Below are 20,611 nucleotides of genomic sequence, written 5' to 3' on the forward strand. Positions count from 1 at the left end.
TCACTAGCCTGAACATTTCAAATGTTATTTTTTTGCTATTACTGCATATATGTTAATAAATAAAATGTAGTGTTAATTTGGGTTATGAAACTTTTCAGACGAGGCATCACATTCCCATGATTATTCAGCAGCTTGCTTTTTTTTTTTTTACTACTCAACATATGCTTTCTAGAGGTATCTTTTCCTTTGTTACTTTTGCCTCCCTTGGTGCTACATTTAAAAATGTGAAATTTCTAACGTCTTACCAGTACAATAGGAGCTTTACTCCTGTCACATTTATAGTTTACATACCCATTTCTTTTATATCATTACTATCACCAGAATCATTCTCTGTAATGTTGTTCTTTGTAGATCAAGAGGGACCACTTTTGGTAACCATAGAACAAAATACTAGACCAGAGGTGCTTGAGTTTAATAAATTGATTAAGTTATTCTGAAATTTGTCATTTTCAACATCCCATCATTATACGGGTCAGGGATGTATTTCCCCTTCAACAAGTTTTTTAGATGTCATATTTTGTCATCTGAATAGTTTCAGTTGGTTTTACTATGTATTTGTTGCCTTAACAATAATAAGACTGTTGCTAATAATTCTCTAGATATTCAACACTGATGTGTGTGTAAAAAAAATCACAAATAGATTTAATTAAACGCCATTCATCTGCCGCTCTGCACTGTTAAACATACTTTTCTAAATGTTTCTGGTGCTGTCTTTAAACACTTTGTTCCTGGAAATCTCACTAAAGAAAGACAAAGAATATATATATCTTTTTATTAAGCTTGAATATATTTTATACTTAAGCCAACACTGAAATTTAATGACAAAGTAAAAATACAGCCAGGAAATAAAAATGAGTTTCAATGGGAAAAATGGCCAGTTAATAACAAGGTGAGAAGTCAAACTGCAAAGCACGGAACATTTGGCTTTTTTTCTTTTAAAGTGATTATTTTTGGTTGGTCATTTTTTTTTTTTTTTTTTAAGATTTTATTTATTTGACAGAGAGAGAGAACGAGAGAGGGAACACAAGCAGGGGGAGTGGAAGAGGGAGAAGCAGGCTCCCCGCGCAGCAGGGAGCCCGATGCGGGGCTCGATCCCAGGACTCTGGGATCGTGACCTGAGCCGAAGGCGGACGCTTAACGACTGAGCCACCCAGGCGCCCCAGAACATTTGGCTTTGTGCAAATAAAGCCTAACACAGTCGAGGCCAGAGTGAATCACCAGGAAACGTGAGTCAGCAAATCTGGAGCAAGTGTGACACTGGCATCTAAAAATCTGCAGCACATCTTACTCTGATGTACACTGACTAGGCCCCCTGCTTTGAACTGTTCTAAGTCGGGGACCAGGAAGGCTCCTTGAAACTCCTAATGCTACCAAAGACAAGAAAACACTGCCCCACAGATACCGGATGAAGGCTGCTTGGGTCAGAAGCATGCACATCTCTCCCCCATCTAGAAGGATTTGGAGTTATTAAATAAATACATAGAAAATGCTTTACAAATCAACTGTAGTAACCCAGCCAAGATACCATAGCAACATAATTTAATGACTCAGCGATGTTGAAGAAGAATGGATCAGAGGCACCTTGAAGTGTTCGATGATTTTTGCTGGGAGAAACAATCTCATCTAAAGGATTTACTCATTCAAAGTACCAGAATTTTTCTCAGTATTTATCCTAAGGAAAGGTTCAAATATCTAGGGCCAAATGCCACACAGAATTAGCTCATCAAATAAAGAAATGCTTGTCCTTAGGTCAGGTGGGATGTAGGTAGGGCACTGTGTCATCATCCCAGTCATATTCCTAAGGACTCAGTGACGCCAGACGCTGATGGTTTGAATCTGAAAAGGGTGGGGCAGGTGCCGGGTGACGGGGAGAAACTGCCAGGAAAACTTGGAGAAATCATTCTCAAATAAAATGAATACATTGCAGGCCTGGTGGAAACTCAGTCGTGATCATATTCTACTGACTCCATCCAAACTTAGAGGACAGCTTTCAATAAATTAAATGGTATATGGCTCGTATGAAGGCGACTATCATATATTCAGTCAATATCCAAAAGTAAAGAGAAAGAAGAAAAATATTCTATTGGCAATTCTTGCCAAACTAGATTAAACCCCACACTACCTTCTGAAGTAGATTGGTATGAAGACAGGGTTTTATTTTTGCTTAAGTACTCGGCATATCCAAATTAATTCTTATCTCAGTTGTCTTCGTTCATGAATAAACACAGTGTCTGGCATCTGCAAATGAGTCTCTGGCTACTACAAAAGGCTAATGGGCAAGCTTGAAATTATCCCTAAGCAGCAAAATACAGACACATACACACACACAAAATCACATTTTCAATGATTTTCAAAAAAAAAAAAATTAGCTGTTCCTCCCTTCCCTGCATTTTTAAATCCTCTAACTCAAAATTTTGGTTCTCTTTCTCTTTCCTTCTTTTTCCAAATAGATCATATCTTACCCTATAGTGGTGAAGAGGGGGGAAGTCGAACAGAAGCAGGCCATTGAATGCAAGAATGTCTACCGAGCAAGGAATTTTTGAACTTCTCTGTTGGGCCCTATTGGCAGATGGACTTGAAAATTTGTGAATTATAGTAAGGTAAAAGCCATTCAAACATATATTCTTTTGGGAACTTGGATTTTGGCACGAGAGGAAGGAGATGTAAGAACATATAAGTAAAATACTCTCTACTAGCAAATATGAATTGCAAGTATCAAAGCCAACTCTTGAAAAAAAAATCTGTTTCTAGCCTCTGAAAGGCCTAGAAATAAGAACTACCTTAGCCACAACAACACCCCCAGAACTCAGTGGTTTGTAAATACTATCGCCCCTCCCCCAAAGGAGCTAGGGTTCCTTGGAGAAATGGCTCATCCCAGTTCTGGGTAAGGAATATGCAATATGCCTGGCCTGGAATATCTTGTCATCCCTGCTCCCCTGCAAAAAAAAAAAAAAAAAAAAATCAAGCTATGAGCACTATCAGTGCATGTGAAAGGATTCAGGAGCCAACTTGAAGAGACTCACACTGGCCAAAGATGGATAATTCAGCATCAAAAAGAATAATAGCAATGAACAAAAACATACATAAATCAAATTCGTCTAAAAATTAATGACACATAAAGTCTAAATCCATGAGTTCATAATGATACCTAAGGAAAAAGAAACATTATTATTTATATGCCACGTAATCAAATTAAGTTCTCTTTTGGAAAATGAGAAATATGGCAAAAGAATCAAGCACTTATCCTGCTTTGCTATAACTGTATATACTTTAGGATAACTGAATAGTTGATAAAGGTAAATTTCTTCTTGTCGGATGTGAAAACCAAATATAATCAAACTTCTAGATCTAACTACCAACTAATAAGGAATACAGGGGACAGCAGAATGCAATCAGCAAGATCAGCAAGTCTGGGGAAACTGTGAGGGGCAAATGTGTGCTTTGTTTGAAGGATGGATGGGGAGTTGGGAGTTGGGGAGGGCTGAGGAGAGAGGAAAGTAGAAAACTGTAAGTTAAGAGAAACCAACCAATGGAAATGTATGGATCTTACTCTGATCCAGATTCTTAAAAATAAATTGAAAAAAAATTTCATGAGACAACTGGGAAAATCTGAACACTGAAGGATAAAAGATTATTACTAATTTAAGTGATCATAATACTCTGGCCGGTGTTTAAAATGAGTACTTAACTTTTAGAAGTGGTATCATTTCATTCAAAAATAGCTAAGTTTGTATTATTTCCAAAGAATTTGGGGGAAAGAGGAAAGTTGGTAGATGAAAGAAGGTTAACCCATTTGGTAATAATTCTTTAAGCAGGGTAACTGGTGCACAGGGGCACTCCTTGTACTCTTCTCTGCTCATAAGTGTTCAAGTTTTAAAAAAAACAAAAGATAAAGGCTTTTGTTGAAAACTCCGTAAAATGCTGAAAGGCATCATTAGGATAAAGATTAACTTTTTCCTTGGGACACCTGGGTGGCTCAGTTGGTTAGCTCCTGACTCTTGATTTCGGCTCAGGTCACGATCTCAGGGTTGTGGAATCGATTGAGCCCCGTGTCACACACTGCGCTCAGCGGGGTGTGTCTGCTTGTCCTTCTCCCTCTGCTCCTCCCCCCAGCCCTGTGCTCATGCTCGCTCTCTCTAAACTAAATAAATAAAATCTTAAAAAAAAAAAAGATAACTTTTTCCTCAAATACCAAAATACTTTAGTAGAGGCAGGCTCTGTGAACCTTAGATGTGAACGAAAATGAAAATGCTACTTTGTATTACAGAGAATCATGTCCTGATTCAGATTAAAATTGAAGAATTTTTTAGTGACAGGTCCAAATCATGAGTACTTCAAATGTTGAACTTACAAAATGCACCGAATTAGAGGATAGCCAGTGGTGGCACGCAAATGAGTGTTTGGACGCAGGGATCTGACATAATGGAAATGTGCAGATCGTCAGAGTTTATGAACATTCTCTTCCTGCCTGATTCTTTTTAAAAAGCCTTAAGTGACTAATGAGGGTTTTAATGATACCCTCTATTTCTGCTTAGTGGAACAGTTAATATGTAGTATGAAAAAACAAAAATGAATATTCATAAATATTAAAATAGTTACTTATTTGTAGGATATCGACATCTACTTCCTCCACTCCCCCTTACCCCAAGCCTAGTTACAAACTCGTGGGTTTTGACCAGCAGAACACAAATAGAGCAGGTGCCTTTGTTAGTGTTGAAAGTATTTTCTGGCACTTGCATGGATACCGGCTGTGTGCTAATTAATCTTGTGATGGCCTAGATCATCAAATATTACAAAGCTAGAAAAGCTCCTTCAAGCTTCCAGGAATGTGTCTGAATGTTGGCTGCCAGGTGCCTCTGGAGAGATGGGCCTGGTCCTGACAGCCTCTATGATGAGTTCTAGCCAGTACGAAGTAAGAACTGGTTGCATAAACATAAGCCAGCAAGTCAGCTCCAGGCACTGGGGGTGAATGGTGCCTTTGGGGATGCAGAGCTAACAGCATTCTCTGGTCTAGTAATACTGACAGAGATAGGTGTCCAGTATCCAGTCATGTGTCTGAGTGCCATTTTTTGATAACATATTAGTCAGTAACAGCATACCCAGCACATTTAAACCCTACTCTGCCATTGATCAATAGTTTACCAGTGTGGCTTTGCATTTAGCCCTTCGGCTATATTTAAGCAACAACAGTAATGGAACTGACACATTGCTTCTAGGCCTACAAGATAAACTGGATCACTGCATGAGCAGTTTGGACAAGAAAGGAGATAGCCTGAAAATAAGAGACTGAGTATCATATGGCAAGTTGGTTGCAATGAAGGCCCACTCTCTGGACATGGCTTTATTTTATCCCCGATGTATTGAACAATCCAAAATACGTGCTATAAAGTGCTCAAGCATTGCTTCTTTCAGCCAAGTCTGATGAAATGGATGGACTGCATTGGGAAAATGAAGAAAAACCTACCTGAAGACTGCAAGGGTCAGAGACCAGAGCACTAATGGTTTTCTCAGTTCAAACTTTGCTCGTTTGTTCATCAGGTGCCGACCACCAAAGATAAAGGCAGCATACAGAGCAGAAAACAGGAAAGATTTCTTCCTGCAACAAACAAAAACCCAATATCTTAGGAAATAAAAATCTTTAAGCAATTTATTTTTATTCATCAGAAATTTATATTTAATAATTATTTGTAATTTTTTATACCAGTCCCTCTTTGTAGTGCTGAAAGCATATTCTTGGGAATGTGCCCCTTCACTGAAGAGAGAATGTTTAAATGTCTTTTTGGTGACATGGCATTCCATGGAAACCTCCCTTGACAAATTAGGTCATTCTAGATTAACCAACACATGTCAGAATAGATCTATGTTGTTTTTGGGCTCCATGACTTTAAAAATTTTGACAACATAACATTAAGTTACAAAAAGAAAATTTTCACTCAGGGAATTAAAACACTAAAACCAAGCTACTTAGAGCACTTGACTTAGGGCACCCCCAATATGGATTCCTGAAATCTTCTCCACCAAAGGAGCAGGTATTAAGTTTCAATATTATCATTAATAATAGGGATAACTGGTAGACATCATACAATACAATAGGAAGAACATAGAACTACCTAAAATATACTTGCCTTAGAGCTTGAACTTGAACCTAATCAAAATCTGATTTTACTACCTATTCTTGGGAAATATAAACTGTGGGACCTTCTGTAGGACAACTGAACTTATTTCTTCAGTAAGTCAGGAGTTGGAATCCAAATGTGGGACTCTTCTAGATTAAGAAGCGACTTGAGAAACTACAGTCAAAGGTAATAGGTAGACTTGGGGGAGAGGGGGGTCTTTATTTGAGCAAACCAATTGGGAAAAGACATTTTTAATAAAAATCAGAAAGTGTTAGTCATAATTTTAAAAGTATGTACTTAATATTTATGGGTGAAATTACATGTCTTGGATTTGCTTTAAAATATCCTAAGAAACAAACAAAACCAAAACAATACTCACGGTAGAGAGAGGAAACTGGATTAACAAAAGACGAAGGAATACAGGGGCTCATTATTCTCTCTTTTTATCAGGCTTAGGTGGAACTCTTAGGCAGAAATGTACAAGCAATATGAATTAGAATCTCTAGGTCCTGCTGGTTTATTACTGTACCAAGAAGTAAACAGTGGTATTGATAATGCCAGTAAGAACAAAAATAAAACCCACAAGATTCTATAGAACTATGATTCCAAAGAAAGTAACAGAGGCCTTGTAAATAATTTAAGCACCTGAACGAACTTCCTAAAAAAGCAGTATCTCTTAAAATGGATATTCCCCACTCAATGAGATTCAAAGGGAAATTGTTGAAAAGTAAGTTACAAGCATAATACAAAAAGCAAAATGAATTAACCTAATGAGCATTTTTTGCAAAATGCCTCCTGTTTTTCTCCCTAATTACTGATACCGCTGGTATGTATTGCTGACTAAGGAGGAATCTAATTATTTACACAAGCAACACACCTACTTCAGTGAATGCATGTGATCTACTTGGTGAACACCACCCAATAAAGTGGTAATTCCAGAAACCAACCCAAAAAGATGGAATAAACCACTTCCAACTGAGGTTTGCAGATTCTTTTTGAAACATAAGACCTGGGCACATAGTCACTACTTGATAAATATTTGTTGGATGACCATGGTCTTGTCATATCAAATTTTCTGATAGGGAAAAATAATTATGCACCTATATACTTAGGTGCTCAGCAAACATTAACTGAGTGAATGAATAGTTGTACTTTCCCAGTTAACATATGAATTACTAAAGAATGAAATATTTGGAAAAAACATGATCCATTTTCTTCCTCCATAAAGAAACAGGGAATTTCTATACTTCAAAGAGAGGTGGAAACGTGAGACAATTTTATGGAAACTTTATTAAACATTTCAAGAAGAAAGTACTTTTGGCTGTAAATATGTGTATAGAATAAATATGAATATGAATGTGAATGAGCATATGTAAGTATACTCATATATATGTTATATATGAATTTAGCAAGTGTATATCACTAAATTGAGTCCTAATTACCATCTGCATTTACACGCATCTAAGCAAGGACTCGCTAAAAAGCAAATTCTATCAGTTGGTAAAGCAATAGTAATATGAAATAGTATATATTCTTTTCTAAATTTTTTAAACAATTTTATTATTCTTTTCTAAATTATAAAGGTAACGATGAGTGACAATATTCATGGTATGATTTAGGGAGTGAGTCCTGTGGGCGGGCACACATAGTGCTAAAGAGCTTTCTCCTTTGATCTTCCTAATCACCCCTAATGTAGGTAGAGCATTATCTTCATTTTACGGATAAGCAAACAGGCTTAGAGGTTAAGCCTCAGATCTCCCTGTTCTCCTGTGGTAAACTTTCAGGAGGAAAAAGGGTGTACCTGATGTGTTATCTTATAGGCATGTAAGAATTCCACAAGCCCTCCTCCTGAATTGCATGGTCATTGTGTAACTGTGTGGCACATTGTTTAACTGTGACTGGACCAAGAGGAATCTCCATGCCTTCATGTTTCAACTATCATATTTTTGGGACAAATGAACTATATATGCCCCCTTAAGCTTTTCCTTAAATTATCTATCATTCTCTCTCTTGCTCATTCAATCTAATTTGGATTTTGGTTACGGTTAGATTAGTTGTATTACTTGCAATTACACACCAAATTAAATGGATGTCTGTATACGACCCTATCATTCTAGCCATTACGGGAAAAATAATGTGCCTTGAAGAACCAAAAAAATACAAAAATCTTCCCTCAGGATGTCTTCCTCTACATTTCTTCAGCTACAGAATGAGAATTAGTCCTAATGCACTATTAAGTGCCTGGCACAGACCCTTCTCTTTTCCATGTGTTTTCTAAAGATTATCTTTACCAACCTTCAGTTCCATAGCTAGGGCAACCAAGTCAATCAATATAGACACAGAGAATCTGAGAATTGCAAGAGACCTTAGAGAGATGGAGCCCAATTTTCTCATTCTACAGAAGAGGGAAGGGGGGATGGGGTGGGGTGCTGGATGACATTAGTTTCTTATGGTCACATAGCTACATACTGTATATGGGCCAAAACTACCAAAATTTTGCTTAAGCAGGTAGGTAAACATCAATTAATTGTCTAGGCTATATCTGAGTCATGTGCTATAATACAAATAAGTTGCTTATTGTATACTTTATAAATCTTCTACTGTGGTGAAATTCAAGTCTGTAACCCTTTAGGTTAATTCAGAATTAAGCTTAAGCTTCTTCTGTAAGAGGGAGTCATCTAAGGAAGCATTAACTCTTACCTCTTCCAACTGAGAAATCGAAATGTATCATTTATAGTTGAATGTATCATGATTTTTTTCCATTTAGCTTAAAATAAGGTAAGATTTTCTTTAACAAATTGGGCAATTTAAATGGACTCAGGCTGCCTTTCGGTTCTGCCATCTCTTTGGTAAAGGTTCAATCATTGTCAAGATAAATAATGACTTCCTGCTAGCCCACTTACTATTTAATGGGGATAGATAACTTCCCTAATGCTTCCATGGTAATCTAATAATACTTCATATTCTGGCAGGCCTCCATAGCTGGGTATAACGGTAACACTACATTGTTTGTTGCTGGATAACTAGCAATTTCCAGAGGATAGGGACTCCTCCCGTTAAAGAATCTTAAACGGGTATCATATAGCCCAAACCTTCACTATAGGTGCTTAATACTTTTCAGGATGGTGCTTCTGTAGCTATAATTAGAGTAACCAACCAAGTAAAGAACATCCAAACGAAATACTGATGTGCTTTGAGCTTGTCGCCCTTGTATTTATTCTTTTCCCCCTTTCCATTTTTGTCATTGATGTGAATGGACATTAGCCCATAACTAGTAAAAACAGATAATGGCTTTATCATTTATCCTCAGAAAGCTGGACTTCTCTATCATGCTACCCTGGTCCAAAACATTCCTAGGAGGTGTTTTTCCTATTCTCACCAGAGTAGCTGCTAATGATTTGTACTTATTGTTCTACCCAATAACACTTGTCAAAGAGTGCGTATACATTCAAACGTTTTTTTTTTCCCCCCAACCCCTGAGCTTCCACTGAAACCAGGACCTGGCTTGAGTCCCTTTAACACTCACTTCATGATCTCTGTTGGCTGATTTGTGCTCTTCCAAAGAGTGAAACAAGTTCATTTGAGAATGGTGAACTTTTCTTCCATGTGGGCGGCATTTCAACACAGGGTATTATTATTATTGTTATTTTTAAAGATTTTATTTATTTATTTTTTTTAGAGAGCGAGCGAGAGAGAAACAGCATGAGAGGGGAGAGGGTCAGAGGGAGAAGCAGGCTCCCCGCTGAGCCGGGAGCCCGATGCGGGACTCGATCCTGGGACCCTGGGATCACGACCTGAGCCGAAGGCAGACGCTTAACCATCTGAGCCACCCAGGCGCCCTCAACACAGGGTATTAGCTAATGGACACTTTGGGGCGGATGCCTGATCTCCTTTTTGCCTCAGCGACCTTGTTTTTGTGGCTACCACACATGTATAAGGTACAAGGAGTTGTGAAAATGCAAACAAAGCTTTGAGGAAGAAAAGAAAAGGACACCTGAACACCTCACCTGCTTTGGCGGATAGCTACCAAGCACAGAATGTTTTCTAGTTGAGAAAGTTTTCTAGTCAAATAGGCTGAAACTGAGAAAAAATGCTAATTGGTGAGGCCACATCTCTTTTACGACTTCTCCTTTAGTTCAGCTCCTTATTCAAATGAGGAAACAATGCAAGGTTCTGAAAGTAATTTTAAGGCCACAAACAAATTAGAGACCCAGAGACGGAGGAAATAACACTTGTGGCTTTTTGCCAACAAGACATTCAGTGGACCGTTGCCAATGGTGGTCATAATTTGGTAAGAATATAAAGGAAGGTTTTCTTGAGAGGGATCCTGAAGTTGTGCTTCGGGACTGGATTCTGTCCTATTCTTGAGAATTCCCCCAACACTTCATACAGGCATTTTTCTACATTACAAACAATGGGAATTTTCCAGAAGTTGTTATTCACAGGTAAATTATAATTGGAAATTAACTCTGCCCAGAAATTCTGACAAAGAATGATTTGGAGAATAGAGGAAATAGAACCATAATAAATACAAATGAATAGTGACTTTAAAATTGCAAGACAAAGCTGTGACTAAAGTGACTAAAGGGTGTTATTCTAACCAGTTATGTGTGACCCAGGAAGCCAAACAGTTTCTGAGTTTCTTTGAGTTGCAAATATCTTTCTTATTTTGCTTTCCTCTCAGATGTGAATGGAAAGATCACAGGTTCTCCTTATTTATTTAATAAAAAAAGGCGAGAAAACCATTTTTTTTTTTTTTTTGGTAATTCAGTTTTTCTATTGTTGAAAGTAGGCCACACTCAAAGTAGACTTGTATTTAGTCCTATGGATTGAATGACTTGGCTACGTATCTCTTTCTAGGAAAGTACACTCCTCTTAAAACAGACGTGTTACAGAAAGTTGTTTGTACCTATATGGTAACATACCATTTTTGCCCCTTGTCACCTTTTTAAAAATCTTGATGAATTCTATTTTCTTGTTGGCTTTCTTTTTACAAGGGGATATAGGACCTTTCTACTTTCAAAATGTTAAAATCACATACACACACAGCCCCATAAACACTGTCATCTCTCTAATACTTAAATTGGCAAGATACCCATTAATTACCTTTGTTTTATCAGTTGCTGATAAAAAATGCTGACATCCAACCATCCGTTCACAATTTAAATGAACGTTATCATTGTCATTTTCAGTGTTTTTAGTATGCCCTTGAATGAAAAAATAATAATGAACCAATCCCTATGTAAGAGTAAATCCTGCTTCTGCCAGTCTCATTAGAAAGACAGGAAAAACGTGTGTTATAGATAATAATGTCTGATAAAAATTCTGAGGAAGGATATATTGCTGTGATGAGAAAATGCTCTGTGGAGGGTGGGCTTGGAGGCAGACCCTTTAAGGCTTTGGATGGATGGAAAGCCATAAATGGGAATTTGAGGTGGGAAGAAAGCAGTACCTTAGGCATGAGTGAAGCTGGGCATGTGTCAGACCTGATGTTTCCTCATGGGTGGGGAGACATGGGAGAAAGTCAGTTTGGAAATGTGGATTAAAGTTCTGGCAGCCGAGTTAACGACTGCATCTTCTCCTCAAGATTGCGTGAGGTGTGTGGTCAGTAATGGGTTATGTATTCATAGTTGACGTACTGGAATCTGTGGCTTAATTTTCCTTTCTTTCCTTCTTTTTAAATAAATAAGAATAGTTTCACTCATGTGTACACCATGATGTGCCTGGGGGGGAGAGAAGAAAGAGGGAAGTGTTACTGCTCGTGACCCCTGGAAAGATAGATGGAGACGCACTGGTTCAGGGCATGGAGAGCACTCAAAGTCTTTGAGCTGAGGTGGGGTGCAGAATAAAAAGAGATGCATTGATTTGGGGAGACTTGGCATTGATTACTTCTCTTCTAGCGGGCAGATGTGGCTGAAGTTTGACTCTAGATCTCTAAGTCAACACACACAGGTTCCCCACAGTCCACACTGCCAGCATCGATAGATGCTTAGGTTCCTGAGTGCTCTGGTGTGGACGGAAGGAACTTCTTTAATGAACTGCTGCTCTTCCCAGGAATTATCAGATGGGACCATCTTGAAGTTTTATTCACTTAAGAATGAATATTCTGTCCTGAGAAAAGAATAGCAAATTGCTGGGTCAACCGTGGCATTGTTTCAAGAAAGCTGATATTTGGTTCAGTGTCCCTAAACTGTCCTCCAGAACAAATGTCACTTTTAATCCTAAAATACTGCATCTTACAGAGATGCGAGAATATTTTCTCTTTGTTTTAGAAGACATGGTTTCATAAAACTGACCAGAAAGATTCAAGTTCAAAGTTAGAATTAAAGATTTTAGAGACCACTAAAACAAAGAAAGAATTAAATTTCTTGCTTTGACAAAGTTTAGAGTTTCTTATCTCCTTAGAAAGAGTAAAGCTTGCAACCACCTGTGAATAAAAATTTTGCCAGGGGTCTTGGTAGACAAATCTCCCATTTCAAACTAATAACGAGCTGTGCATTGACAAACTCATTTGTAGTTTCTGGTTTGTTTGAGAGCATGGCTCAACTTGATTACCTGGTCCTGATTGTCACTTTGAGTTAGAATTGCTAAGTAACCAACTAACCATCCTGTATAATAATACATCAGCTACTGATACTAGTCATGGCAAAACAGTACATTCTAGAGGCCATGTAAAAAAAAACAATAAGTTCTAAATAGGAGACAGCAGGCAGAAAGAGAATTCAAAAAGTGGTTCCATCAGCACTTCACTTTCATTGTGCTAATTCCCTTAAAGAAATGCCCTTTGTTCTAAGAAAAAGAAAGCTCTCATCTGAATTTCCAATGAAGAAACGTTCACCCGTTAAGATCATGATAATGAATAAAATGAATATAATGATGAATACAGAAAGCATACTAAAATTCTGAAACGTCTCCCATGAAATAAGAGCAGTAAGTGACTCCGTTACCAGATTAAATTTTACCTTTTACAGTCTTAAGATCTACTATGAAGCAGAAATGAGACATTAGGGATTTTTTTTCCTGAAAATAAAGTTTTCTTGGACCAGAAGTTACACAAAGTATGATTAATTATGTGCTTGTGTCAAGGCCACAAGTTTTTGTTTGGTTTGTTTTTGAATCTGGTTATCTATTCTAATGGACTGCTCACCATAGAAATAGAAAATTAAAAATTTTATAAGATATTAAAAATATATAAAAATAAAAACTAGAGTCAAATACAGAAATTTGTTTCCTGCTTGTCTTCATCCTGAAGAAGCCCTGAAATGTTCTGCAGAAAATAGATTTATCTGAGAGTTGGAGACTAAAACCAGAAGTGAAAAGACACTATAAAAAGCATTTATGATTATTCACAATGGAACGGAAACTGGATTTCAGGTTTATAAGATTAAGTCCAATTCGGACACAATTTTCCCAAACTTAAAATCAAAATAACAGCTGCACAGACACCAGCTCATACCAAGCATAAACATATCCAAATTTATGTGTGCTTTATACTCAAGGGCTAATCGTTTGAACTGAAAGATGATCCATTTCTGCCTCACTACCACCTTATATTTATAGAATTTTAGTTTATACTCATTGCTTCAGCCAACTGTAAAGAAGCTAGAAAATACTACCATATAAAAAAAAAAAAACAACCCACATGTTTTCATGGTAACCACTGGGTGATTAAATATACTGTTGTACTGACTTTCCTCCTGGATAGAAATGTTGAAAGAGGGGTGGGAAAAGCAATGAGAAAACGTGTCCCAAATGCTATTTCTGGATCAGGGAGAAAATAGCTCAGAAGTGATAAAGACAATTTCGTAGTATAGCTCACAGATACTTTTTTTGTCACCAAATCACATTTACATAAGAAATGAAGCCTGAGTAAAAACTGGCAACGACAAGAAGAAATATATTATTAGCCAGGGAGTGGAAATGACAGACTTTTTTTTCACCCATGAGATATCACCAGTTACCCAAGAAAGAACTCTCTTTTGCTCTTGAAAATAATAATGCGGCCAAATTTTGATTAGGGTGTTCACATTGCTCCTTCCAGATCTGAATGCTCATTCAGAGACAGAAGAAGATAAGGTCTGAAGACACTAGCTTTGAGAACTCTGGTAATGAGGACAATCTGCCTTATCCATTGGACTGTGTTGCTTTCTCATTGCCGCTGTAACAAATTCCCACAAATGTAATGGTTTCAAACAACATGATTGGATTATCGTATTGTTCCAGAGTCAGAAGTCTGCAATGAGTCTTGCGGGGCTAAACTCAAGTGTACGCAGGTTGCATTCCTTCTGGAGGTTCTAGGGGGCAATCTCTTTTCTTGCCTTTTTCAGCACCAGCTGCCTGCCGTCTTTGGCTTTCTCCACATTCAAAATGCATTGCTCCAACCTCTGTTTCCAGGGTCACATTGCCTTCCCTAACTCTGTTTTTGTCATCCTATCACCTCCTCTGACTCTGATCTTACCTCCCTCCTAAGGACTTTTGTGATTACATTGGGTCCAAGAGATAATCCAGGCCCACACCCTGGAAAGAAAGGTTCTCCAATTTTAAGGACTCATGTGATTAGATTGGGCTCACACTGATATTCCCTAACAATCTCATCTCCAAGTCCTTAACCTAATCCACATTGGCAGAGTCTCTTTTGCTCTAGACGTAAAACTCATTCACAAAGTCACAAATAAAACGTGGACGTCTTTGGGGGACTATGATTCATTTTGCCACATGGATTAACTTGAAATAATAATAAGGTCTAAAGCCATTTTTCTGCTGCAGCTGATAGGGGACAACCCGGCAGAGGGCAAAACTTTCTTCTCTATTCTTGGTTTGTTAGATCCAAAGCCAGCCTCTTCCCTCCAAGTCAAGAAAGCACTTTAGAATGCAAGGGGCTGAGAGTCACACTCTTACACGGATTGTCCCGAAGCCGCTCATATGCATATAAACTCACAAATCGGTACTTGAACTCTTAGTTGTAACATATGGTTTATCATATACCTTACAATGGACTAGGTGTCAAAGCTCGGAATTTCTGGTAACATACACAATTTATTAGAAATAACTAATACGCATTCGGGACGCCTGGGTGGCTCAGTTGGTTAAGCGACTGCCTTCGGCTCAGGTCATGATCCTGGAGTCCTGGGATCGAGTCCCGCATCGGGCTCCCTGCTCGGCAGGGAGTCTGCTTCTCCCTCTGACCCTCCCCCCTCTCATGTACTCTCTCTCTCATTCTCTCTCTGTCAAATAAATAAATAAAATCTTAAAAAAAAAAAAAAGAAATAACTAATACGCATTCAATTTATCCCCACTGTCACAAGTTCTAAATTGCCTTCTTACTCTCTTTTATGACAACAAAGACTGTTTGGCTTGTGACTATCACTTGCGTTTAAATCTTAAAATATACGTTACAGGCTACATCCAGTACATTTTCCTATCTGCAGCAAGCCCGTTGTCATATGCTTCATCACTCTTACTGTTAAATCCATAAAGAATGAGTCTTCATCTCAGGTGGCTAATGAGCAGCAGCTTCGATACAGATGTTAACTCCTTTTCTGTAACTCATTCTTCACTTGGTTTCTGGAACGCTATTTTCCCTTATTTCTTTCCCAATTTCACCATTGACCCTTTTTTCATTCTCCTTTGCTGGTTCTCTCTTCATCTCCCCAATCTTCAAACCTTGAAGGTTCCCAGGGTCCAATCTATGGACCTCTTTTTTAAAATCTACACCAGTGTTGCAATGGGGGTGATGATTTTTGCCCTGCAGAGGACAATAGGCAACATGTGGAGACATTACTGGTCTCATAACTGGATGGGGGTTGGCTACTGGCATCTAGTCTGTGGAGGCCCTGGAGGCTGTGCAGAATTATCCAGCCCCAAATGTCAGTAGTGCTAAGGTTGTGAAAACTTGGATAAGATAAATATAAGGAAAGATTAAGAGAAATCATCTTTAAAAGCAGGGCGGGGGCGAGGTGCCTGGGTGGATCAGTTGGTTAAGCATCTGCCTTCGGCTCAGGTCATGATCTCAGGGTCCACGGATCAGAGCCCTGAGCCCCGTGTTGGGCTCCTTACTCAGTGGGGAGTCTGCTTCTCCTTCTTCTCTGCCCCTCCCCCTCCATTCACACGCATGCACTCTCTCTCTCTCTCTCAAATAAAATCTTTAAAAAAAAAAGAAAAGAGAAATCGGAGAACTCAAGAGAATGTATGTTGAAATGTGGTATAGCTTCAAAAAACGCATTTACTAGTTGGGATGATATCACTTATGCTTCAGATACACTTGGGCTGAATTGCTTCAAACTGATTTTAAGCACAGACTAAACTTCTCTTTTCAAATCAGCAGTTCAAGTTAAAATTGAAGACAAGACAAAACAACAAATTTGGGTCAACTTTTCCTTCACCATTCTAGAATTAGGTTCACTTTTGCCTACAATGGAAACATGGTACAAGCCTGGTGACGATGTGAATGATCGATTCTTACAATCTCTGCATCTTGCAATGCTTTCCTTGTCGTGAAGGTCATTGGGAAATGATTTTATAGTATCTTTCCAAGTGAAAGGAATAATCTGAAAGGAAGGTTAGTCAAGAAAGGTTGCCAAGACAACTCCCTACCCCACAGAGTTCAGATTCTTCTTGAAGTAGAATTCCAGTTGTTTCCAGTCATCTCTTTACTAAGCAATCCTACAGTATAAGATAATTCCATGATAGCCAATCCTAACTTAGCTCTGGATGGGGCAATGCCATAAAAATACATTAGACTATCAGAATTTACAACTGTTATGTAGATCTTATAAGTTCTTACTCTTAACATTATAAAATAAAATAAAACTAAAAAAATAAGTTCTTACTCTCTTCTAAATCATTGAAGTATGACAAGTTGATAACAATAAAGGTTTCTATGACATAAACTTTTTAAAATTTAGAGTAGGAAAAGCTCTATTTTGTAAGCCTCAGAATTATGTAAGGAAAATAGGTGCTCTCATATGATAAAATATGCCAAATATGATAAACAAAACCAATCACATGGTTTTCTAAATCTTAGAACAAATCATTGGTTATTTTTATTAGCTACTCTAAGGCCTTTGCTCCCCAACATTTTCTCCACATTGAGAGACACTGATTCTCCCCTGATGATTGCGTACAAAGCTGAATGAGCTGAGCAGGAAGCTGCTCTCTATAATGTTCACGTCATCAGTTTCTAGAGGGGGAGCCAGAGTGAAATCTGCCAGATAGTGTCCAGAGCTGGTTTAGGAGCCTTTTAGCTTTATGTTTACTTCATTTCTCACAAAGACCTTCAGTTTGTTTCTCCCCCCGCCCCCCCGCCCCTTCATTCACAGGTTCAAAGCTAGAAAAAAATGGTAAGATTTTTAGGGAAAAATGTATAATAGTAAAAATCTCAAGATCTATCAGAAAACTCAAACATTAAGAGCACAGCTTCCATTTCTTTAGAGGATGAAAGAGGAATTACTTTTATTTTTACAAGTTTCTTTGGACTACTAGGTTGTGAGACAAAAATAATTTCTTTTTTCCACATTTGTCAGATGTGTCTTGGGACACAACTAAGGTACAGCTGGGATTTATCAAGCATGGGTTCTGACGAAAGAGATTCTCAAAATAACAATGCTCACAGCAGCCTTTTCTTCACAAAAGGGTGAAAATGCCTAGGGAGAGAAGAGTGTCTCTGACTCATGGTTTCTTTGAAAGCCAGAAAGTTCCTTCCCAGACTTCCAAGAGCATTCCCTTTGGGGTGTGCATTAGAAGGGAATGTGTCCTTCACATTGAGCGTGGTGGCACGCATGTGTTATATATCAAGAGAGAGCAATCACTCCAGAGAGTAAACCTGAGCCTTTGCTTTACTATTCTAGTTTCTACTATTCTTCTTTGTCAAGACTGATTTTCTAGGCAACAAATTTGAGAATATTGAAAGAATGGTCTTTACTTAGCTATGCTTACCCAGAAAGGTTTCCCGCCAAAAGAAAAAAAAGAAGTTGAAAAAAGAAAAAGGACTGACACGTATTTATTCAAGATATGTCCTTTGATCTTAAGCATTTTGAACCAGTTTGAGAAATACTACATGCCTAAGGGCTACAACAACATTTAAAAGTATTTATTGAACATCCATAGGGTTGCAGCTATCTACACAAATCTCTGCTACAGGCACTTACTGGTCCATAATAGACACAAAGTTGAAGGCCGGCTTGGAATGCAGTCCCGTGTGTTGCTCCAGACCAGTAAAATAGAATGTGTTTCAATGTAGTCAAAGTAATATTAACTTTTTAAAGGGAACACTTACTATATCCCAGTCCCTGTTCTTAGTGTTCCAAGCATTTTTTATATATACATTGTCTCATTTATATTTCAAAGAATCTACCACCATCCTCCTTTTGTAGACAAAGAAAAACTAAGGAACAAGGTTAAATAACTTGAACAAGAACCTAGAGCTTTTTTTTTTTTTTCATTTTTTTATTCTTATGTTAATCCCCATACATTACAACATTAGTTTTAGATGAAGTGTTCCATGATTCATTGTTTGTGCACAACACCCAGTGCTCCATGCAGAATGTGCCCTCCTCAATACCCACCACCAGGCTAACCCATCCTCCCACCCCCCTCCCCTCTAGAACCCTGTTTGTTTTTCAGAGTCCATCGTCTCTCATGAACCTAGAGCTTTTAAGTGAAGGTGCTGAACTTAAACCTAGGCAGCCAAGGGTCAGAGCCTGTGCACTGAACTACTACATTATATTGGCATTCTAGAACGTATGCTGCTTCTCAGTTGGTCCTTTCAACAGTAGTGGTGTTTATCCACCTTTTCCAGCTTCCATTCACATCTCATTGCTCTTTCTTACATTCAAAAATGTAGATTATTACTCACACTTGAAATCCACTTTTTCTCCAAGAAAGTATTCCTTTTTTAAAGTCATATTCATAGGTGATTGATTTTAATAGGGAGACAGAGCTTGAGGAAGATAACCTAGAAAGAGTACGCTTGCTTATCAGGTCCAAGTCTTGAGCAAATTCTTCCCCCAGAGTCATCGCGTCCTAGAAGCTGACTAATCCTTCTCCAGTCTGCATGTTTGCCTACTGTTTTGTATGCTGACAGCCACTTTCCCTTGATGACTTAATGGTTGGACACACTGGAAGATCTTTGGTATATCACACAATTTTCTGCCTTTGAGTCTTTCCACTTAGACTGATCTTTGCTGTAGTTCTAGCCGTCCAAAAGGACATGCAATGTTCCTGCGCGTTCAGATCCTAAAATCTAGTATTGACAAATTGTTGAGAACACATGTACAAGACTATAAAGAAATATGCACAGTAAATCGTACAAAGACAAGTACTTTATATTTTCCAACTACCTTGTCTATTTGAATAGAAATGTCATTAATCTCATACGGTCAGAAAATTCTCTAAGAATTGTAACAGATTTGATTTTGTCTCTCAGCCTATCTCCAAATGCTTTTACATGATTCAAATGGTGTTACCTGTCTACTCTGGAACCGTGTCGTATACCTTCCCCTGGAACATCCTATGTTATAGCCATACTGTGATTTTCAAAAGATGTCATACCTTTGCCCCACCTTGCGTTTGCACAATGCCATCCTCACCACACTGAATGCTCTTCTCACCTATCCTCATCATTTTCTGGGAAGATATGCCATGACTGCCTCTAGATCAAGTTGATTACCCAAACTTCATCACTGCTGTGCTTTCTATATGCCTTTTTGTGTACCTATATCAGCCCTTACCTCTTTATATTTCAGGTCTGTAATCCTTAAGTGTAAGTTTACAGGTCTATAATCCTGAAGTATATATAAGAAGTGTGTCTTACTCAACTTTGTATGCCCGAGGCCTTATACACCACAGTGTTGGCCTGAAGTGGGCTCCTGACATACGAATGGATGAATGATATAGCGGATATTATTAAATTTTGGAAATACTTTAAGGGAAAAGAAAAAAATCTATAACTGAGGGACTAAATAGGATAACCAATGCTCAAGTCATCTTTGAATGCATGCTTCAAGTCCACTTGATTCTAAGTCCAAACAGTCAAAATTATATTTTATTATACCTTTTTTTCCCCCTTTGGAAGCGGAAGGAATCCTACAAATTAATCTGAATTCAATACTATTGGTTTCAAAAAAAAAAAAACCAAAAAACACCTTTCTTTGGAAATACGATTATGTTTCTACTGAGGCATGCTGCTCCTGGAGTAGCATCCTGTATCAAATACTGCTCAGGAAGGCTGGGAAAGCACGATCCAATTTCTTTAGTTCTCACTGGCCAGAGACCGATGTATTACTTTCTCAGCGTAATTGTTTGCATAAAGTAAGCAAAAGACACAATAGGCAGGTATGAAATGAGACCGGCCCCGTGACAGCATCACTTTCCACCTGATAACTCTACCCTCATCTGCCATCAAGAGAGTCTGTGATCCACCGACATATTTCTAGACAAATTCTGTGAAGGGCCAAGCTTAATCTAAAATTAAAATAATGACCCCAAACCATCTATAA

At 38.1% G+C, this 20,611-nt stretch overlaps 1 protein-coding gene across 3 annotated transcripts in view; it reads right to left on the bottom strand.

The window, feature by feature from the left end:
• Positions 1-20,611, bottom strand: part of ELOVL6 (ELOVL fatty acid elongase 6) — a 128,208-nt gene that overhangs the window by 43,345 nt on the left and 64,252 nt on the right. For 2 of the 3 annotated variants that reach the window (XM_035030279.1, XM_035030280.1), the window contains exon 3: positions 5,465-5,596. In XM_035030279.1, the coding sequence (XP_034886170.1) occupies positions 5,465-5,596 (132 nt within the window). Of the gene's footprint in view, positions 1-5,464; positions 5,597-6,495; positions 6,549-20,611 lie in introns of those variants that run through there. The other variant, XM_035030281.1, reaches the window with a different exon arrangement.

This window comes from Mirounga leonina, unplaced genomic scaffold (genome assembly GCF_011800145.1).
Source record: "Mirounga leonina isolate KUSES-001 unplaced genomic scaffold, KU_Mleo_1.0 Mir_357, whole genome shotgun sequence".
In the NCBI taxonomy this organism is placed as follows: Eukaryota; Metazoa; Chordata; class Mammalia; order Carnivora; family Phocidae; genus Mirounga; species Mirounga leonina.